This window comes from Primulina tabacum, chromosome 9 (assembly GCF_025594145.1).
Source record: "Primulina tabacum isolate GXHZ01 chromosome 9, ASM2559414v2, whole genome shotgun sequence".
NCBI lineage: Eukaryota > Viridiplantae > Streptophyta > Magnoliopsida > Lamiales > Gesneriaceae > Primulina > Primulina tabacum.
Window position 1 is genome coordinate 6,837,996 of NC_134558.1, and position 24,006 is coordinate 6,862,001.

The 24,006-nt window shown below is 39.1% G+C and overlaps 2 protein-coding genes across 2 annotated transcripts; both read left to right on the plus strand.

Annotated features, from left to right (window-relative positions):
* The first annotated feature begins 22,138 nt into the window (after positions 1–22,138).
* On the plus strand, positions 22,139–22,603 carry LOC142556891 (uncharacterized). Its single transcript, XM_075668387.1, has one exon. It carries the CDS (start codon positions 22,139–22,141, stop codon positions 22,601–22,603), a length of 465 nt encoding a protein of 154 aa, XP_075524502.1.
* Positions 22,604–22,658: 55 nt separating this feature from the next.
* LOC142556892 (uncharacterized) lies at positions 22,659–23,063 on the plus strand. The gene has a single exon (XM_075668388.1). The coding sequence runs from the start codon at positions 22,659–22,661 to the stop codon at positions 23,061–23,063; it is 405 nt and encodes a 134-aa protein (XP_075524503.1).
* Positions 23,064–24,006: the final 943 nt, after the last annotated feature.

The window sequence follows — 24,006 nt, forward strand, 5'->3', positions numbered from 1 at the left end:
TTGTATCATTGATTTTCAAAGAAGTTGGGAACCAAAGTTGCCTCTAGTAGAGTTTAACTATAATAATAGCTATCAATAATCAATAGGGACTTACAAGGCACTATATGGGAGGAAGTGTAGATCACCCATACATTGGGACGAGGTTGGAGAGAGAGGAGAGTTTGGATCGAACTTGATCAAGCACACCGCCGAGTTAGTTGTCAAGATACGATAGAATGAAGACTGCACAAAGCCGACAAAAGAACTATGCTGACAAGCGTCGAAAAGAGTTGGAATTTGCATTGGGTGACCACACATTTGTGAAAATAGCACCCCTGAAGGGTGTTATGAGATTTGGCAAGAAAGGTGACCTTAGTTCAAGATTCATAGGGTCATGCGAGATTTTGGAGAGGATTGAAACACTAGCCTATAGAGTGGCATTGCCACCGATGCTATCTGGAGTACACAATGTGTTCCACATCTCGATGCTGCGGAAGTACATGTCAAACCCTTCACATGTACTAAATTATGAGTCTCTATAATTAACTCTGAACATGTCATATGAGGAAAGACCTACTCAAATCCTAGGGAGACAACAAAGAAGACTGTGAAATAAAGTTATACCAAAGATCAAGGTCAAGTGGCTAAACCACTCGGAGGAAGAAGCCACTTGGGAAACCGAGAGGGACATGAGAAGTCGCTATTCGGAGTTATTCGGTAAGTTCTAATTTTGAAGACGAAATTTTATTCAAGGGAGTGAGGAATTATAAGATCCAAAAATAAGATGATGTAATCCAACTGCATGCAAATTTAAGAAAAATAGAAAATAGCTAATTAAATAGTTTGAATTGCATAAATTGAATATGACGTGCATGGTTGCATGTATAAAAATATACTTTCTACACAAATGCATGAAACCTGTATTTTTAAAGGTTATTCGAGAAGCGATCGAGGAACGGAGACCGATGGCTGAAAAGAAAAATATTTTTATTAAATAATTGTTTTTAATTATTTAAAATAAGATTTATGCTATATGATATTTTTGAGAATAAGGAGTTTGAGATGATTTTATAAGTCGAGTCGTAATTTTTAAATGTATTCGATTTTCGACTAACATATGAATTTTTCGAGAACTCGGCTAATATTTAAACGAAATTTCCTAAAAAAAATACTTTAAATATCACCTAATGGGCCTCGTATAACATGTTAATGGGCCTAAGCTTGCACACTTGTTTTATATCAAACTTTAAAACCCTAAAATTCTACCCTCACACCCCATAACCCATGCCCCCTCACCCTAAACGCTACAAGAACTCTCTCATCAGCCTAGTTGCACACACCACACGTGAATATTGAGAAGGAAGCCACGGTTTTTGATGGAAATTTGACCTATGATTTTCTACGTCGATGTTCTTCGCATCGCCAACTGATAAGTGCAATTTATTGTACTTTTATTACTTGTTTTTAACTTAGAATTTTGTGATTCTTGAGCAGGTTTTATGTGATTTGTTGTTGTTTTTGTTGTTTTAATTTGGAAGCTTAGAATGAGAGTTTGGAGTAGTAAAGTGTTGAATTGGAAAGTGCAAAAGATAAAAATTGCCGAAGCTCCAGCGCACCCGGGCTAACAAAGAGAGCGCACCCGCGGTCAATGAAAATCGAATTTCAGAAAATCTGCCGAAGCTGTACCGCACCCGCGGTCCTTGTTCTACCGCACTCGCGGTCACTGAAATTCGAAAATGAAAGTTTTCCCCGAAACAGCAGCGCACCCGCGGTCTATATAGCAACGCACCCGCGGTCTTCGAAAAATAGAGTCTGAAAAATCTGTAACTTTGTGGGCTGCGCATGAAAGTCTATGAAAATGGTGTGCTACGATTTGAGACTTTTCTGGACTATAAAAAGGCATCATTTACTTACCATCTAGGGTATTGGGGATCAAAATAAGGAGTGGAGGCTACTAGAAATTATTGAAGACTCAAGTTCTTCTAGTTCTTGAGAAATCTTTTGCACAAATCCGGGGACGGAAACAACACTTCAAAATCTTGTTCTAAGATCTTCTTTCTTTTATTTTTCATTTGATATGTCTTGTTTTAGAACTATGTTTTATTGTTTTGCTTGTGTTATTATGAACTAATTTTTATTTCTAGAGGAATGATGGAACATAACTAGAAACCATGTGTTGGAACCTATGAACTAAGTTATTTAAGTTCTTCATCTTGTTCATTTGTATTATTCCAATCTTAAAGCTTTCAATTTATTGGCCATAAGTTGAATGATTTATATGTTTACAGTTTATCACTTGGAAAAGGAAATTATAAACAAGAAAAGAGAAAAATACATCAATGGTATTTATAGAGTTTGGGAGAGCCTATATTGCTATTGAAGCCTATAGAGAATCTAGTGCTTGATGTGTTATTTATTTGTAGATTGTTGATGGGAACATTGCAATCAAATTTTAGATAACCAATATCTATTTAACACTCGGGAGAGAGAGTAGATAACTATAGGATTCTTGGCTAATAAATAAGAAGGATTTTTATAACATAGCTACAAGAAATTACACATGGTGGATAGTTAAGTGAAATCGGACCTCTAGATTTTTTATTCCATTGTTATTTGCTAAAGTTTGGTGTTATATTTTATTTAAAAATCCATTTTCAATTTAGTTATTCTTGCAAACAAATCTTTTAATCGATTTTTCTAAATAAAATCGAGACTATTTTAATTACAAGCATTAATATACATTTATATACATACTCCTCGTGGGATCGACACTTGTACTCGAAAATACATTTTATTACAACTTGACGTTGTGCACTTGCAAGCAATTAAGAAAACACGCAACAAGTTTTTGGCGCCGTTGCCGGGGAGTGTTTATTATAAATTTATATTAGTATTGTTACCAATTAGTCTTGATTTTAATTTAGAGCTGTTTCTATTGGATTACATTAAACATTGATTTGTTTCTTTTCTTTGTTTGACAGTGCATGCGAAGATCGCAAAATCTTGACTTGCTTATCTTTGATCCTGAGATCGAAAGAACCGCAAGAAGATTAAGAAAGGCAAGAAGAGAAGAGATTCAAGCAATGGCTGACAACAGAGATAATGAAAATCCACCCCCTGCAATACCTATCAGAGATCATTTTAGGCCGGTACTAAATGCTCATTACTCGAGCATAGCACGAGGGACTATTAATGCAAACAACTTTGAGCTCAAACCCGCATTGATAAACATGGTTCAACAGAATCAGTTTGGGGGAGCCGCTACAGCAGATCCTCATCTACATCTCAGAACATTCCTTGAAATCACTGACACAGTAAAGATAAATGGTGTTTCTGATGATATAATTCGATTGCGCTTGTTTCCTTTTTCTCTTAGGGACCAAGCAAGAGGATGGCTCCAATCGCTTCCTTTAGGGAGTATCACTACATGGCATGAATTAGCAACCAAGTTTCTTGCTAAATATTTTCCACCTGCGAAATCTGCACAGTTGAAAATTGAGATAAGTAATTTTAGGCAGACTGACTTTGAGCAATTATATGAGGCATGGGAACGGTATAAGGAGTTGTTAAGGAGGTGTCCAAACCATGGTTTTGAAGATTGGGTACAGATTGAATTGTTTTACAATGGTTTGAATGGACAAACAAGAGGCACTGCGGATGCAGCAGCTGGTGGCACGATATTTGCAAAATCACCTGATCAAGCATATGATTTGCTTGAACAGATGGCCATTAACAGTTATCAGTGGCCGTCTGAGATGTCAGGAGTAAAGAAGCCAGCTGGGATGTATGCCATAGTTCCTATTACATCACTCACCGCACAAGTTTCAGCTTTAACAACTCAAATTGCACCTATGAATAAAGCTAGTACAACAGAGGATTGAAAATGCATCGGTTGTTACTGAAGAACCACACATTCCTGATGAGGCTCATTATATCAACAATAGGAATTTTGGTGGCTACGGAGGATATCGAGGCAACCCTCCCCCTAACACTTATCATCCTGGTTTGAGAAATCATGAGAATTTTTCATATGCTAATAATAAGAATGTGTTGAATCCTCCACCGGGGTTCAATACATCAAAGGGGGAAGGAAAACCTTCACTTGAGGATCTAGTTGGGACATTTGTTGCTGAATCTAGTAAAAGGATGGCTAGGACTGAATCTCGTCTTGATGGCATGGAAACTCACATGGGAAATATGGGTGCCACAATGAAATCATTGGAGACACAGATTGGACAGTTGGCTAATGCATTGAGAGATCAAAATAGAGGTCAATTCCCAAGTAATACTGAAGTGAATCCAAAGGAGCAATGCAAAGCTGTAACTTTGAGAAGTGGAAGAGAACTAGAGGTGCAAAGTTCCAAGGAGAGAATGGACAAGGAGAAGACAGTTGAAAAAAAGGAAACTGAGGGATCTAAAGCTGAAGTTGAAGTTGAACAACCTCTAGTATTTAAGCCAACTCTTCCATATCCGCAGAGGTTCAAAAAGAAGAAATTGGATGATCAATTTGCAAAATTTTTGGAGATTTTCAAGAAGATTCACATCAACATTCCATTTGCTGATGCTTTAGAGCAAATGCCAAACTATGCAAAGTTTATCAGAGATGTGATGTCAAAGAAGAGGAATTTGCAAGATTTCGAGACATTGAAGTTGACCGAAGAGTGTAGCGCCATTCTCCAAAAGAAGCTACAACAAAAACTAAAAGATCCAGGAAGTTTTACTATACCTTGCATTATTGGTGGTACTCAAGTTAATAAAGCTTTATGTGATCTTGGAGCAAGTATTAATCTTATGCCATTTTCTACTTATAGGGACTTGAAGCTAGGGGAGGTAAAACCAACCACGATAACTTTGCAACTTGCAGATAGGTCACTCACCTATCCTCGTGGAATTGTTGAAGATGTTTTGGTAAAAGTTGACAAGTTTATCTTCCCTGCTGATTTTGTAATACTTGATATGGAAGAAGATCAAGATGCTCCATTGATTTTTGGGCGACCCTTCTTAGCCAATGGAAAAGCATTAATAGATGTACACAAAGGAGAACTCACCTTGAGAGTTGGTGGAGAAGCTGTCATTTTTAATATATATCACGCCATGAAGGAGTCAGATGAGGTAAGAACTTGTAAAAGCATTGATGTTTTAGACTCATGTATGTCCTTTGATTGTGCAGGAACTAGGGATCCCTTGGAGAGCTGTTTGATAGGTGCTGCTGGAACTGTTGATGAAGAAAATTGGGAAGTGAAAGAGCAACGGGTGGCTCTTGAAGCACTGCAGAAAGAAAGGAGAAAAGATGCACCGCCTGAAGAGTTTAATGTAAATGAGAAAATTGAGGTAAAAGCACCTTCTCCTGAATTAAAGGAACTGTCAAGCCACCTTTGTTATGCATTTTTAGGTGAAAATTCGACATATCCGGTAATCATCTCTTCCTTTCTTACTTGTACTGAAAAAGAGAAATTGTTGAGAGTGTTGAGGAAATTTAAAACTGCATTTGGTTGGTCTATTTCTGATATCAAGGGGATTAGTCCCACTATATGCATGCATAAAATTTTGATGGAGGAGTCGTATACTCCTTATGTGGATCACCAGAGGAGGCTAAATCCAGCCATGAAAGAGGTAGTGAAAAATGAAGTGTTGAAATTGTTAAATGCTGGAGTTATATATGCTATTTCTGACAGCAGTTGGGTATCTCTTGTGCAAGTAGTGCCTAAAAAGGATGGAATGACTGTGGTAAAGAATGAAAATGATGAACTAATATCTACTCGTACTGTGACTGGATGGCGAGTATGTATTGATTATAGGAAGTTGAACAATGCCACACGTAAAGATCATTTTCCATTACCTTTTATTGATCAAATGCTTTGATAGACTTGCTGGTTATTGTCACTACTGTTTTTTAGATGGTTATTCAGGTTATAACCAGATTGCTATAGCACCGGAGGATCAAGAGAAGACAACTTTCACGTGTCCCTATGGCACGTTTGCTTTTAGGAGAATGCCGTTTGGGTTATGCAATGAACCTGCCACTTTCCAGAGGTGCATGATGGCCATTTTTGCAGATATGGTGGAGGAAATAATGAGATGTCAAGAAAAAAACTTAGTTCTTAATTGGGAAAAGTGTCATTTTATGGTCCAAGAGGGTATTGTTCTTGGACATAAAGTGTCTTCAAAGGGATTAGAGGTAGATAGAGCCAAAGTGGTTGCAATTGAAAAGCTTCCACCACCGAAGAACATCAAAGGGATAAGGATTTTTTTAGGACACACCGGGTTTTATCGTAGATTTATCAAAGATTTTTCTAAGATTTCTAAACCTCTGTGTAACTTGCTTGAAAAAGAGTCGACTTTTATATTTGATGATGATTGTTTGCAGGCATTCGAGAAGATCAAAATGGCATTGGTAACTGCACTGATTATGATAGTGTCGGACTGGAAGGAACCCTTTGAGCTAATGTGTGATGCAAGTGATTATGCAGTGGGTGCTGTATTAGGCCAAAGAAGGGAGAAGATGTTTAGGGCGATTTACTACGCAAGCCGCACGATGGATGCTGCACAGCAAAATTACACTACAACCGAGAAGGAGATGCTTGCAGTAGTATTTTCTTTCGACAAATTCAGACCTTATTTGATTGGCACAAAGGTAATCGTTTTCACTGACCATGCAGCTATTCGCTACCTATTCGCCAAGAAGGATGCAAAACCATGCTTGATAAGGTGGATTTTGCTATTACAAGAATTTGACTTTGAGGTCAAGGATAAAAAAGGTGGTGAAAATCAGGTAGCTGATCATTTGTCAAGGCTTGAGCTGGAGGAGAAGAAAGAAGAGGGAGTTATACAAGAAACATTCCCTGATGAGCAACTCTTCAAGGTAAATTCTATACTTCCTTGGTTTGCTGATATTGCTAATTTTTTGTCTTGTGGCACCCTTCCCCCAGATTTGAGCTATCATCAGAAGAAGAAGTTCGTCCATGACATCAAGTTCTATTATTCGGATGATCCATTTGTATATAAGAGGTGTGCTGACCAAGTGATTAGGAGATGCGTGGAGGGTATCGAAGCTCAACAAATTTTGGAGAAGTGTCATTCTTCACCATATGGTGGACATTTTGGAGCATCACGAACATCAGCTAAGGTATTGCAATCTGGTTTTTATTGGCCTAATTTGTTCAAGGATAGTTATACCTTAGTAAAGTCATGTGATAGATGCCAGAGGTTAGGAAACATATCTAGGCGTCATGAATTACCACTGACAAATGTTTTGGAAGTGGAATTTTTTGATGTTTGGGGCATAGATTTCATGGGACCCTTTCCCCCTTCTTTTGGTAATTCTTATATTTTATTAGCTAGTTGATTATGTGTCGAAATGGGTGGAAGCAATCGCCACCAATACTAATGACTCTCATGTTGTAGCGAAATTTGTGCATAAGAATATCTTCACTAGGTTTGGAACACCGAGAGCCATCATAAGTGACGAAGGTACGCATTTTTGCAATAAAATTTTCAACTCACTTTTGGCTAAATACAATGTGAAGCACAAAGTGTCACTAGCATATCATCCTCAGTCGAATGGACAAGCTGAAGTATCCAACCGGGAAATTAAGCAAATACTGGAAAAGACTGTCAACACCAACCGGAGAGATTGGGCTATGAAGTTGGATGATGCGTTATGGGCTTATCGGACTGCATTCAAGACGCCTATTGGGATGTCTCCCTATAGGCTAGTGTTTGGGAAAGCATGTCATCTGCCGTTGGAGTTGGAGCATAGAGCATTTTGGGCTGTGAAGAAATTAAATTTTGATTTGAAAGCTTCTGGCGACGTTAGAAAACTACAGTTGAGCGAGATGGATGAATTCCGAAACGACGCATATGAGAATGCCAAGATCTACAAAGAGCAAACTAAGAAGTGGCATGACAAAATCATTGTCCGAAGGGAGCTCAAACCAGGACAACAAGCACTACTGTTCAACTCTCGTCTGAAGTTGTTCCCTGGTAAGCTAAAGTCGCGTTGGTCAGGGCCGTTTGTTGTGGAAATGGTGTCTCCTTATGGGGCTATCGAGTTAAAGTGCAGTGATGGGAGAACCTTCAAGGTCAATGGACAGCGGGTTAAGCCATACTATGGGAGTGAAGTAAGGAATATCGACAGTGTCAAGCTGAGCGAACCAAACTGATCAGACTAGTGACAGTCGCGCTGAAGATGTTAAACCAAGCGCTTATTGGTAGGCAACCCAAATTTTTGTTTCTCTTTTGCATTTTGTTTTCGGTTTTGCTTTTATTTTTTTTTATTATGATTATTTTTTGTTGTGTACTTTTAGTATAGTGTGTGCTTGTATCTTCCCAAATGTAATGAATCTCAATTGTTTTCTTTTCAGGAATAAAAATTGGAGAAGAAAAAAAATTTCCCGAAGGAACATCGCACCCGCGGTATATATTGGAACGCACCCGCGGTGTCTGAGAAAACAAATATTGAAAATTTCCCAAGAGCTAAGCGCACCCGCGCTAACAATGAGACCGCACCCGCGGTCAATGAAGAAAAATTTTCAAGAAATTTCATGAAAGTACATCGCACCCGCGGTATATATTGGAACGCACCCGCGGTGTCTGAAAAAACAAATATTGAAAATTTCCCGAGAGCTAAGCGCACCCGCGCTAACAATGAGACAGCACCCGCGATCTTTGTTTTACCGCACCCGCGGTGGTTGATTTTAAAATCAGAATGGGGCAACATTTACGCATAAACGAAGAACACTTCTTCAAAAATTTCTCCTCCACTTCGAAATTCCTCCACTGAAAACACAATCAACACTCCAAACCTACATAACTTCAATTATTCCATCAAATGTCCATCTTATTCCACAAATTCAACACAAAACCTAGGGTGTGAAAAGGGGGCTCGAAAATTTTCAACCAAGGATTGAATGGAGCTTTGATTTTGTTCTTCAAGAAACATTTCTATACTCAAGGTGAGCAAATCCATAGTACATTTGTTGAAATTCGAAATTAGTGGTGTTATTGGCTATGGAGAAAAAATTGAATTTTAATGGAATACATTGTTGATATTGTTGATTGTATTGGTGTGTATATTTTTGAGGTGTTGTTATTGTGGTTAACAAGTTTGGGGATGTGAAGAATCATCTAGTTTTGTGAATTGGATTGAAGGGGAAGTTGGTGATTTGAAGGTGTTTGATAAAATGCCTCCAAGAAAAAAACAATCCAAGGGTGCATCATCATCTGCAAATTATGATGCAAACAGGTTTTGGGACGAGAAAGCGGAGGAAAACTATGGAAAATTTTGAACAAAAGCATTATAAAAGAAAGGGGATTTGATCTGAGTTTCCCCCGAACTGAAATTGGATTAATACTTACTGCTCGGCATTGGGAAGAGTTTGGCAAGCAGCCACAAGATGCTGTCATTTCGTTGGTAAGAGAATTTTATGCTAACCTTAAGGTTAAGAATGAACAATTGAAGGTTTTGGTGCGAGGTAAAATGGTAGCTTTTGATGCACATACTATCAATACGCTGTATGGTATACCTCCATGTATGCATGATGAATATGAAGAATACCAGGACTGAGCAAGTTGATTATAATAATATTCTTCAAACAATATGCATAGAGAGAGCGGAGTGGAGAATGAGAGAAGATGTGCATGTCAGCCTAGCCAAATCTGATCTGAAAAGAGTTGCCAAAGATTGGTATTCCTTTATTTCTGCTAGGATTAAGCCTACCGAGCATACCACCACCGTCATCAAGGAGAGGGCAATCCTCACTTTTTGCATCATGATGGGTAAGACAATTGATTTAGGTCAATTGCTTCAGAGTTCGATGCTTGATTATGCAAAAGGTAACTCTCCTAGTGGATTCCTCCACCCTTCTCTTATCACTGCATTATGCCAGAATGCGGGAGTGACTTGGGCAGTGAATGAAGAATTGTTAAAGCCGAAAAATGTCATTGTGGTAGTTCAACCACATAGGGCAGTGAGAGGTGAACAAGCTGCGGCATGTCGAGCTGAAAGGGAATTCAATAGAAGAGCTGCAGAAAGACGTGCCCAGGCTCAAGCTCAAGAACCACAACCACAACCGCAACAAGGAAATATGAGAGCTAGGTTGACCCATTTGGAAGAAGAAATGCGAAATCAACACCAAGACATGGATGAGTTTCGGTTTAGGACCGATACATTTATGGGATATATGATGGATTTTACGTCTGTCTTGGCTCAGCAATTTCCATCAGCTTCAACCTCTGGTAATCCATTTCCACCTCCTCCACAGTGGCCACCCATATACCACCCGCCGGAGTTCCAACCACCACAAGATGACGCAGATGATGAGGATGGCGATGACCACTGACAGTCGTTGCCCGAGGTATGTGTATTCATCTAACTTTCATGATCATTTACATCGAGAACGATGCACATATTTAAGTTTGGGGGAGAGATATTATTTTATTTTGTGTGTTTTATTTTGTGTGTTGTTCATTTTATTTAGTTTTATTTGAGTGTTTTATTTTTTCTTGTGAGTTTGTTGCTTGTGTGTTTGTAGTGTCATAGTCATGAAATTTTTTATTTGAAATGGCCAATGATGAAAAAAATTTTGTATTGAGAAGAAAGGTCATGCATTTCATTAATGTTCATCAATCAATTTGAAAAATTTAGAGAACAATCATAAGATTTGGTAAATTTGAGACTTATAAATTCTAAACAACTCTGCGATTTTCATTTGATATTGAAATATATTTTTCCAAACACATATATGATTGAGGCGATCTTTGATTTTATTTGAGCCTATTTATATTGTTCATAAATATTCAATTGATGCCCTTTTGAGCCTATATGAGAAAAGAATTGTGTTCTTGAAATTTCTTGGAAGCCAAGCACTTTTCTTGTGAATATATATGTATTTGGATGATGCATTGAGACATCACTATTCACGATGATTAGATTCTACTTTATGTTAGTGAATTGAGATTTTGTCTAGAACTATCCAAACAACACTCGAGGCGAAATACGGACAAACTATGATTTAGGAATGATTTAGGTGATTTTTTTTGATCGATTGAGCCTTTCAAGCTACCAAATAAAAATAATTTATCATTTTTCACCTCTTTGAGATTATATGAATTCGAATGGCACACGTTAATATGTGTAAAAGACCCCCATTCGATATCCTTTCAAATATCCCACATTTACTACCCCGTTGAATATCTTAAACATTAATTTCTTACCTTCTCAAGGGAGTAAGAATTCAAAGGATCAAAGAAATGAAAATTCTCCTACAAAAGAAAAGAAAAATGAATGATGTTACATTGAAAAAGTTGGAGAAAAATGGGAGAAAAAAAGAGATGAAATGAATAAAAAAATGGAGATGAAAGAAAGAAATGGAGTTTGAAAAGGAGATAAAATTCAATTTACTCCCTTATTTGAATTCCTAATCTTCATTTGTAGCCATGAGCCAAGGCCTAACATTACAAGCATTGCAAATCTTATTGACCAAGTCATAGTTGTCCAATATACTAATGGAGAGTGTTTGGGAGGATTTAGCCTATGGACAATCGATAAACACTTCCATTGAGTATGAATCTGAACAATTTTACACACACCTCATTGCATCAAATATTTATTGGGTATTCCTTTCTTGAATGAATATGACTTTGAACCCAATCTTTACCATAAAGAACCTCTTGATTTGTGTTTGTAAAAATTGAAATCGATTGAGAATGTTTTGAAACATGAGTTGAAGAAATTAGAAGTTAAGAAAATTAACCGATTGCATGATTTTATCCGGATGAAAAAGTGGTTGGATTGATTTGACTTGTGAATGCATGAAGAGTTGTTAATTTATCTTAGGCCAAGTTCTTTAAAATATTTCATGACTTGTTTGTTTGTGTTGTTTTGTTTTGCTCGAGACTAGCAAAATATTAAGTTTGGGGGAGTTTGATAAGTGCAATTTATTGTACTTTTATTACTTGTTTTTACCTTAGAATTTTGTGATTCTTGAGCAGGTTTTATGTGATTTGTTGTTGTTTTAGTTTGGAAGCTTAGAATGAGAGTTTGGAGTAGTAAAGTGTTGAATTGGAAAGTGCAAAAGATAAAAATTGCCGAAGCTCCAGCGCACCCGCGCTAACAAAGAGAGCGCACCCGCGGTCAATAAAAATCGAATTTCAGAAAATATGCCGAAGCTGTACCGCACCTGCGGTCCTTGTTCTACCGCACCCGCGGTCAATGAAGTTCGAAAATGAAAGATTTCCCCGAAACAGCAGCGCACCCGCGGTCTTCGAAAAACAGAGTCCGAAAAATCGGTAACTTTGTGGGCTGCGCATGAAAGTCTTTGAAAATGGTGTGCTACGATTTGAGACTTGTCTGGACTATAAAAAGGCATCATTTACTTACCATCTAGGGTATTGGGGATCAAAATAAGGAGTGGAGGCTGCTGGAAATTATTGAAGACTCAAGTTCTTCTAGTTCTTGAGAAATCTTTTGCACAAATCCGGGGACGGAAACAGCACTTCAAAATCTTGTTCTAAGATCTTATTTCTTTTATTTTTCATTTGATATGCCTCTTTTTAGAACTATGTTTTATTGTTTTGCTTGTGTTATTATGAACTAATTTTTATTTCTAAATGAATGATGGAACAAAACTAGAAACCATGTGTTGGAACCTATGAACTAAGTTATTTAAGTTCTTCATCTTGTTCATTTGTATTATTCCAATCTTAATGCTTTCAATTTATTGGCCATAAGTTGATTGATTTATATGTTTATAATTTATCACTTGGAAGAGGAAATTATAAACAAGAAAAGGAAAAAATACATCAATGGTATTTATAGAGTTTGGGAGAGCCTATAATGCTATTGAAGCTTATAGAGAATTTAGTGCTTGATGTGTTATTTATTTGTAGATTGTTGATGGGAACATTGCAATCAAATTTTAGATAACTAATATCGACTTAGCACTCGGGAGAGGGAGTAGATAATTATAGAATTCTTGGCTAATGAATAAGAAGGATTTTTATAACATAGCTACAAGAAGTTACACATGGTGGATAGTTGAGTGAAATCGGACCTCTAGATCTTTTATTCCATTGTTATTGTTATAGTTTGGTATTATATTTATTTAAATCCATTTTCAATTTAGTTATTATTGCAAACAAATCTTTTAATCGATTTTTCTAAATAAAATCGAGACTATTTAATTACAAGCATTAATATACATTTATATACATACTCCTCGATGGATCGACACTTGTACTCGAAAATACATTTTATTACAACTTGACGTTGTGCACTTGCAAGCAAATAAAGAAAATACGCAACACCAACTCTTTTTCGTGCATAATATACGCAAATGCACCCCATGAATCTCATTTGCTCATATATCACACCATATTATTGAATTGAGGCATGTTTTCATGAAAATATGTTCACCATGTATTTATATTTCGTTTTTGACATGCTTTGATGAAAGAACTTGTGTTTGGGTGATTTAAAACCTATGTATATGATGCATGAAGGGCCTCCCATCCTAGGAAAACAAAAAGGGACAGGTTTAAGAGGGTTTAAGAGCCTAGGCAGGCTGATGCACGGGCTAGGCAAGGTAGATGGAAGGGTTGAACGAAAATTGCATGCTTTGGTGTACAAGGGTTCGGTTAAGGGAAACCACGACTTGCAGCTCAACCAGCGTTGGACCAGGGCTCGATCTAGACGTGGTTGGGTGAGAGGAAGAGTCTTAGGCCCTAGCCACGCTGAGACTCAAGCACGGCGGCAAGAGAAGAGCCCACGCGAGATAGGACTCTTCCCAAGCCAACCGAGAATAGCAGCTGTGCGCAGGTGGGTTAAGGGTTGGCCAGGGGGTCCAGGTTGGGTCTTACAAGTTCCAGTGAGGGTCATGAGGGTGAGGGTTCGGAGGTGGCTCGAGGGCGAGGAGTCCTAACTTAGTGCGAAGAGTGCTAGGGTCTACGCAAGGGACACACGGCTTGTTGCATCGTTCAAGGGCTGCAGCGTGGGTTAGGTTGAGTCCGGAGGGTCTAGTAGGGTTCCTAGGTGGGCTAGTCATGGGCTGGCTCAAGGTGGTTTGGGCATGGCTCGATGAAACCGAGAGTGGGCTCGAGGGTATCATGCTAGGGTTCGGTCATAGAGTTTAAAAGGCTAACTGGTTGAACCTTGGTCCACGGGGGTCGAATCATGGTCACGAGGCTAGTCTCGGTATAAAAAGTTTATGTTTAAAATTTGAGAAGAAAATATTAAAGTTTGTATTAATTCGGGATTAAAACGCTCTACGAATTTATAAGTATGAAATTAAATCAAAAGCCTCGAATTTAAGATAAATAAAAATATAATAAAATTAATTTAAGCTTAAATAATTATTTGAGATGATCTAGAGTAAACGAAGTTAAAAAGAAGTCAAAATCGAGAAATTTTATGTCTAGGGGTAAAATAGTCATTTTATACCTGAAAAATAGTAACGTCCTTGCAGTGACCTGAATGCTGTAAGTAATTATAATATGCTTATTTTAAATGTTATTGAATTTTTATGATGGATCGTTAATGCTAAAATATATGTTGCATGTTTGGTTTAAAAGAAAAATGATTATTATATGCTTGAATTTTTATAAGTGGTGACAATAAGGACCAGTGCTAGTTTTTCGCATTTATTTTAAGTTTATTATTTAAGTTTACATTAAAGATTTTCATCATGATTTTGAGTGGTTTTTGAGAGGATGCTAGAGTTAGTTGTATTTTGCGCAATTACTTCATCAAAATACAAATTACTGAAGTCTTTCGAACCACTTACTTCGTCACTAAATGTAAATTGTGAAGTAACATAATATAAAATACTTCAACAAATAGGATAAATGCTGAAGTTATAGATTATATTTACTTCCACAAATATGATAAATTGTGAAGTTGTTTGTGTCTATTACCTCATCAAAATACATAACTACGAGGTCTTTCAGATGAATTATTTCGTCGATTATTGTAAATAATGAAGTAAAATATTATAAACTACTTCGCTAAATAATAATTAAAACGAAGTTATATATAATATATTACTTCATTATTTACAATAATCGATGAAGTAAAACACATTTCTTACTTCGGCACCGGTCCAATTCTGGACCGGTTTTCCTTCCAAAACCGGCCAAAGACTTCAGTATTTTCAATCATACAACTTCGGTTATTATGCGAAGTAAAAGGTACATCTATTACTTCACGTCCATATACTTCGGCAATTAACTACCTTATTACTTCATTGAATACGCGAAGTAAAAAACGATTTTTCTACTAGTGAATGGTGTAAAGTTATTTTAAAAATATATATATGTGTATGGATATATATTTGGCAGATACTTTGAAAAAAAAACTCTAGCACTTTTTTAAAAAAAAAAAAGTAATTGACGTTTCATTATGATAATATCTTTGAAATAAAAACTTGTTTTTTTAGCACTGTTATGGATTCAAAATTTTAATTGGATAGGAAATCCGAAATTATGTTTTGATAAGATCCTGACTCGGTGTGATTAAAAGTATTATAAAGTCTCAACCTTTAGAGGAGTGTCAAATAGGGGATCGGGGAATCATCCATAGAGAAACTAGAAGAAATTTCAGGCTTATAATTTTCATGACTCTATTTCATATTATGCATGAAATACGGCTCCAATATACCAATTTATCTATTATGTTTTTCTAAATTAATATACGTTATATGTCATGATTTAATAGACTCTCACTTGCTCAGTGTATTCCCAAGCACACCCCTTACATTATATCACAGATGAGGATGAACAAGAACTAAACGAAGATGAGTAGAACATGTTTTGGGGCTGGTGATGAATCCACGTTCATGTCGTTGATGTATATTTAAGTTATGTTAGTATCATGTTATTTGAAGTTGTACACTTCCGCACTCAATTATTTTCTTTTCATCATAAGAATAATACTTAATTATGAAATTAATTAGTTTTGTTGCGCACTGTACGAAACGTGTTGTTTTTTCCGAATTTTATTTTTAAACAGTGCTAGTGTCATACACTAGGGGCTCGAGGCAAGTGCCATAGGCCCACAAATTTTGGGGGTACCAAAATCTTTTTTAAAAAAATTAACTAATATGTTATTCATATGGCTCATCCCATATGATTCAACTTTCTTTCACAGGCAGATGACAGAGGTTATTCAAATACTCTAGAGGAGGTGAGAGAAAACGGATAAATTGAATTTTTTTAAAAAAAAAATCTCCTCTTTCCATTGCTCAATCATATTTGGAGTTTGTGTTTTTTTTTTAAATTCTTCAAAAATTTAAAATCGGATATTTCTTCTCTACTTTTAACGTTTGCATTAAATATTTTGAATTTTAGAACTATTATCTTATTTTTTTTTAGTTGATTTTAATTTAGCATGATGATGTTTACATGCATTATGATTTTTATTATTCTCTTCTACATTTAGAATTTATAAATATTTAATATATCAATGTATGAACTGTCTGTCAAATTAGCATTTAGGTTTTTAGGAAACATGTCTAGGATTAAAAAATAATTGTCTAAAGCAAAAAATAAAAGAAGAAAAAACAAAAATAAGAGAATTTATTCAAAGCCAATTGATACCCCGTAAGAACACGGGTCATAGATGACCGGAGATATTATATGGATACCCAAAATCAGGGTAATTTTGCAGGAGAAGTTCTTCAGAAACCGGCAGATGAATGCCACGGACATTTTCTACCCTGGTTATCAGAGGCCCGAGCTTTCATACAAGCTCTCGGGAGGCATTCTACCCGAGCTACCTCAAAAATAGCACTTCACTCGAGTGTACCAGTATGAGCTACCTTATGCTTGATAATCATTATTGTCAGAGCCACAGGATTGGCGTGTCAGAACAAGCTGTCAGAAGTAGGGTATGGGCAACCATCTTATCCTAATTAGTAGGTGCGCACTAAAAGCAAGGTAATCATAGGATTTCCTCCTATAAATAGCAGGTACGTTTTACATTTAGAGGATTCACATATTCTGATTATAGAGCTCTTGGCACTCACGTATATCCTCACATGTACACACTTTATCCTTCATCTTTACCTGCTAACTTAAGCATCGTAATTGTTACGCTGGACACCCCTCTGGCGCTCATTCACGAATTCATTTCCTTGTTTGCGGGTTACGGTTGAAGTCATAATCATCAAGATATATTCCTTGCTCATTTTCTCAAACAAAACTTTCATACCATTCGGTGGATTGCCCCGACCTAGCTACCCAATTCACTCGGATGACTTCACCAATCAAGAAGTCTTAATCAGTATTTCTCAAGCAATCAAATAGCACAACAAACATAAATAGCAGAACAAGTGAATCAGAACGAAATTGATAATAAGTTGAATGATCAAGAACATAGTGAATTGAATTAAATTTGCAATGAAGAACCAAAACATATATGTTAGCATAAATGTTTACTTTTAGATTCATGTTATAAATATTATTATATTTAAGTCCATATGTCCGACACTACCCATACATACATATATATATATAAACTACCAAAATATTTATTCATCCAATGACCCTTATATATATGTATGTGTATGAATCCTATCTGAGCTTTAAAAAATGGTAAAAAGATATAGATAGATTAAGGTGGAGTCGTCATGTAACTCAATGTAAAAACCCTTGACTCGTAAAATCAATTCAATTAGTGCGACGGCTCATAAAATTTTATAGTAAAGAACTTGATACCCACAGGCCTACTTGGGCTATACTTGTACAAAGCTTAACCGCAGGTGTTGCCTGGATCGAAACAAGCCAGCAATTTTTGTTGATTAATTTGAGCTCGAATTTTATCAAAATTTCAATATTATTTATTATATAATGAAATGTTTGGAAGTCGAGGGGATTAAGTGAATGCATCGGATGAAAGAAGAGTATAGATCGAACCCGAATCTCTCATGTTGAGAGAGGTTTATGTCAATACACGGATGGTGATACCCCCATTAGGAGCCGGGTCATCGTTAACCCGGTTTGTTACTGGGGTGGCCGAGATCATGACCCATGTACAGGATAAGTTTCTTAAAGACCCGGGCAAGTCTTCTCTTCCCGGGCTTATGGCTTTACCCGAGCTCTCTACCAACACGGAACCATCCGGGCGCTTCTCATCTTCCCGGGCAGAGTTCCCGGTTACATCACCACTTGGGCAACCTCGAGAAATGAACCACACTCAAGTGTGATTGATACAGGCAATCCAATATGTCAGAACAACTTGGGTTTGGAGTGTCCGAGAAGTCATCAGAAGCTAGTATGGTAAACCGACTTAGTAGATGGCACGGAAACCGAGGTAACTACCCATTCATGTACTATAAATAGCAGGTATTAATGAGATTAAAGGATTCTGAAATCTTTGAACTGCTAAGCATTACACATATTTTCTCTCAAATATTGCTTGTGTTCATCTTCAACCTGCTGACTTTAGCATCGGAGTGGCCACGCCGGATACCCCTCCGGCGCCCATTCACGAGTTCTTTTCATTGTTTGTAGGTGCTATCACAGCCATTATCCTCATTCAAAATTCTCAAACATTATAAATTGTTGATCTGATACGTTGGAGCATCTTACCCGGCTCACCCATTTCAGCGAGATCATATCATTGGCGCCGTCTGTGGGAAACTTGAGTTCAAGACGTTGATATGGCCCGTACGAGAAGAACCAACAAAGATAATTATCGCGCCCAGGTTGATGGAGGGCAGACTTCAAGACAGGGTGGTCAGGTTAATAATACCGGACCAAATCTCATTACATTAACCCCGGAGGCGTTACAAAAGATTGTATCCGATGCGATAAAGCAAGCTATGGCCAGGAAAGAAATCTCTCATCCTGTTACACCACCCGGGGATAGACAGACAGGAGCAGGAGTAGGAGCAGGAGCAGGAGAGGAGGGAGGATGAGGGGGCAGGAGAAGACGAGGAATCCAGCGCCGGGTCCAAATCTCCTACCGTGGCAGAGGAGTTGTTGGAGTTGAGACAGAAGATGAAGTTGTTGGAAGGACAGTTGGAGAATCACGGTACTTCCCGGGTTGTCATTAGGGGATGCCCGTTTGCTGAGAACATTGTCCGGGAACCTCTTCTCGGAAATTTCAAGTCTGCAAAGGTAAAAGACTATGATGGCAACGCAGACCCGGAGGAGCACCTGGCCAGGTTTGAAAATATGACCATGTTGCACTGTTACACAGATCGAATCAAGTGTAAGGTGTTCCTTACAACACTGGTGGATTCAGCTCAAAGGTGGTTCGAGGGCTTGACTTCCCAAAGCATCAGCTCTTTTGAAGACTTCCAGAAGATGTTTTTACACCATTTCAGCAGCAGTAAAAAGTACAAAAAGACTGCTTTTAGTCTTTTTGAAGTTAAGCAAAGCCCAGAAGAGAGTTTAAGGGCCTATATCAGAAGGTTCAACAGAGTGGCCTTGGACGTCCCCACTTGTGCCACTGAAACAAAGACTACTACATTCACCTAGGGTTTGAGAGAGGGTGAATTCTTCAAGTCACTGACCAAGAAGGTGCCTAGGGATTTCGAGGATCTGTTGACACGAGCAGAAAAGTACATCAATATGGAGGAAGCCCAAAAACAGAATAGGGAAGCTGTGAGAAAGGAGAGAGGAGAGCGGGTGTCTAAGACCGAGGAGAGGGGACAGAAGAGGGGCAATACAAGGAACTTTTCTCATCGCGTGCCTCTGAAAATTGCCCGGGAAAGAGAACTGCAGGAATGCAGCAGAGATTTGGCCCCGGATCATCAGTTATCCCGGCCAGAGCCGAAAGGATTTTGCTCTCTTCACAAAGTGTGCCATCATAACACTGAAGATTGCAAAACACTGAAGGGGAATTATGTCTCAACTTCCATCCCGGGACCCAGCAACAATAGCCAGAGGCCGAGAGTGGCACCCTGGACATCTCGGCAATAAGGATTCAGCGCCCGAGGAGGAAGTATGAGGAAAATCCCGAGGATTGAGCCCAGTAGAAGAAGGGAGCCTAAACCCGAGAGGAAAATGAATTCGCCCCCTGCTACGGGATTGATTAAGATGATATTAGGAGGTTATACTGATGGAGACTCCAACCGAGCAAGGAAGTCGAGAAGTAGGAGGGAGTGTTTGGAGGTGGAGGGAGCGAGAAGGAGTGAGGCGGTCATCAGTTTTGGCCCGGAAGATTTGGAGGGGGTGAATCTGCCCCATAACGATGCCCTGGTGATCCAAGCCCGAGTGGCAAATTATGAATATTCTACGAGTCTTCGTGGACTTGGGCAGCTCTGTTAATGTAATTTTTAAAGATGCCTTTATGCAGATGGATTTGCAGGGCTATCACTTGGAGGCTATGGAAACTGCTCTCTTCGGTTTTGCTGGCCATGTGGTTTACCCGGAATGGGAGATTGTTTTGCCATTAACCCTGGGTTCTCAGGATCTTAAAAAGACGGTGATGACTTCATTTACCGTGGTGGACTCCCCATCATCATATAATATCATTCTGGGGAGGCCGGCTATGAACGAGCTGAGAGCCGTAGCATACACATACCACCAAAAGATAAAGTTTCCAGTGGGAGCCCGGGTGGGGGAAGTCCGAGGAGATCAGCCATCCTCCCGAAAATGCTATGTGGAGGCAGTCCGGGCTGATCAGAGCAAGACCAGGAGGGGAGGGAAAAAGGCAAAGGTGTATGGAGTATAAGGAGGAGTGATAGAAAGAGGAGAGGTGCCCTTTGTAGCAGAAGAGGAGCAGGAAGTGTTAGAAATCGGACCAGGCCAACAAATTCGGGTTGCTCGGGATCTCAGCATATCCACCCGGGTTAGTCTGGTTAACTGTTTAAAAGCTAATATTCATGTGTTTGCCTGGTCCCAACAGGAGTTGACAGGGATTTCTCCCCTGGTAGCGGAGCACCAATTGAACATCCTCCCGGGATCTCACCCGGTGAAGCAAAAAAAGAGACACTTTGGTCCTGAAAAGGACAAAGTTATTGATGAGCAAGTAAAAGAGCTCCTGAAGGCTGGCCATATTCGAGAGATTCAATTCCCTTCATGGCTCTCGAATGTGGTCTTGATGCCCAAGTATACCGGGAAGTGGCGCATGTGTGTAGATTTCCGCGATCTTAATAAAGCTTGTCCCAAGGATCATTATCCTCTGCCCCGCATTGATCAGTTGGTGGATTCCACATCGGGCTTCGAATTGCTAAGCTTCATGGACGCGTACCAGGGGTATCATCAAATCCCCCTGGCCAGGAGTGATCAAGATAAAGCAAGCTTCATCACCTCGGGAGGTACATTTTGTTATATAGTAATGCCTTTCGGGTTGAAGAATGCAGGGGCTACTTACCAGCGTCTGATGAACAGAGTCTTCGAGAAGCAGTTGGGGCGAAATGTGGAAGTCTATGTGGATGATATTCTGGGCAAAACCCGGGAGGTTGCAAGCTTTATTGGTGATCTTGAAGAAACTTTTGCCACTCTCATGCAATACGGGATCAAGCTTAACCCTGCCAAGTGTATTTTTGGCGTAAAGAGTGGCAAATTCTTGGGATTCATAGTGACCGATCGAGGGATCGAGGTGAATCAGAAGAAAGTCAAGTCTGTGTTGTGCATGCCATCTCCCCGATCCGTCAAGAAAGTACAGAAGTTGACCGGGATGATTGCTTCCCTGTCCCGATTTATTTCCCGGTCAGCGCATAGAAGTTATCATTTCTTTAAAGTCTTGAGGAAGGCCCAGCAATTTGGATGGGATGATAAATGTGAACAGGCCTTCCAGGACTTGAAAATTCATCTGGCAGAACTCCTTGTATTGGTGAAGCCAGAGCCCGGGGATAAATTATATGTCTATTTATCTACCACGGATTATGTTGTCAGCTCGGTTTTAATAAAAGAAGAGAGCTCCGATCAAAAGCCTGTTTATTATGTCAGTCATACTCTAAGAGGACCTGAGCTCCGGTACAGTGAAGTACAGAAGATTGCTCTTGCCTTGGTCATAACTGCCCGGAAGTTAAGGCCTTACTTCCTGTCACATCAAATAGTTGTTCTTACCAATAGTCCTCTTGACAGGATCATGACTCACTCTGAGGTGCCCGGGCGTATGGTCAAGTGGACAGTAGAGTTGGGGGAGTAGGACATTGAATACAAACCTCGGGTAGCCATCAAAGCACAAGCTCTGTCAGATTTTTTATCCGAGATGGTCCAACCCAATGAAGAGGAAGTATGGAGAGTATTCGTGGATGGGGCGTCTAGCCTTGCCGGATGTGGAGTAGGGGTTGTGATAATATCTCCCCCGGGAGAAAAGATTAAACTGGCACTTAGAATTGACTCCCGGATAACCAACAATGAGGCTAAGTATGAGGCTGTCTTGGCTGGTATTCAAGCTGCCCGGGAAGTCGGGGCTTCCCGGATTATTCTATATTCCGATTCGCAACTCATCACTCAACAAATAAAGGGCATGTATGAGGCTAAGAATGATAGGATACTAAAATATTTACAGCTCATTAAAGCCCGGGCAGAAGTTTTTGCGGATTGGGGTATTGAACAAATACCCCGGGAAGAGAATAGTGAGGCAGATACTCTGGCAAAAATGGCTGCTTTTTTTGTCAGAGGTAAATACCCGGGAGGTCTTGCGTGTTTCCCGTTTGATCCTTTCTACTGAGGAAGAAATGTTACCAGAGCCAGAGGACTCCTGAATGACACCTCTGATCAAGTTTATGGTAAATAATGAGTTGCCCGAAGATAGAGCCCAAGCTCAGAAAACTAAGAGACAAGCTCCTAGGTTTGTTTTCTTAAATAATATTTTGTACAGGAGATCATTCCAGGGACCTCTTTTGAAATGCTTATCTGAGAAAGAGGTGGATTATGTACTTCGAGAAATTCATGAAGGTTGTTTTGCCGAGCACCTTGGGGGAATGTCTTTGGCCCGAAAAACAATGCTTGCTGGTTTCTGGTGGCCAACTTTAAGTCAAGACGCTGCTAGGGTGGTCCGAGCTTGCGAAGGCTGTCAACATCATTCAAATTTTAAACACAGCCCGGCTACCTTCATGAAGCCTATCTGGGCATCTTGCCCCTTTGATCAATGGGGCATGGATATTGTGGGTCATTTCCCCATTGCCTGAGCTCAGAAAAAATTCTTGTTAGTAGCTGTTGACTACTTCTCCAAATGGGTAGAAGCTGAGCCTTTGGCAAAAATTACTGAGCAGAAAGTACTAAAGTTTTTGTGGAAAAGCATCGTGTGCCGATTTGGAGTGCCTATGAGACTAATCTCAGATAATGGGAGACAATTTCAGGGCAGAGAAATCACATCATGGTGCCGAGAGATGAAGATCACTCAGTCTTTCATCCTCTGTTGCCTATCCTCAAGCAAATGGCCAAACAGAGGTAGTTAACAGAATCATTGTACAAGCATTGAAAACTCGGCTTCAAGGCAAAGGAAAGGACTGGGTGGAAGAATTACCCAGTGTTCTCTGGGCTTACAGAACTACTCCTCGGGCACCTACTCAAGAAACTCCTTTTAACTTGGTATATGGTTCCGAAGCGGTCCTTCTAGTATAAATTGGGCAGACTTCTTCCCGGGTAGAATCTTACCCGGATGGCAATGACCAGAGCAGAGGCCATGGAATTGGATTTAATAGAAGAAAAAAGAGACCGGGCATTCATTCGAATGGAGGCATACAGGAGCCGGGTTATGAAATCATATAACTAAAAGGTCCGCATCCGAGACTTCCAAGTCGAGGATCTAGTCATGAAAAAAGTCAACCCTGCTGGTGAAGTTGGGAAGCTGGAAGCTCGGTGGGAAGGACCTTATAAAATCACTCGGAGAGTCAGCTCGGGATCTTTTTATCTAGAAGATGCGCAGGGGCGCTCTCTCAAAAGACCTTGGAATATATTTAATTTAAAGCAGTACTATGCATGATGGATGTAATTATTTGATGGATGAAATAAATGAAAGGAATATTTTCTCAGAGCGTGTTCTAAATACTTCTGTTATCAAGTCCCGGAACATGTTCCCCGGCCCAAGGCTCCGTACCTTGGTTCTAAAAAAGACCAGGGCACTACACC

Coding starts and splice junctions, on each gene's coding strand:
- LOC142556892 (XM_075668388.1), top strand. CDS start 22,659: ATGGTAAATAATGAGTTGCCCGAAGATAGAGCCCAAGCTCAGAAAACT.
- LOC142556891 (XM_075668387.1), top strand. CDS start 22,139: ATGGTCCAACCCAATGAAGAGGAAGTATGGAGAGTATTCGTGGATGGG.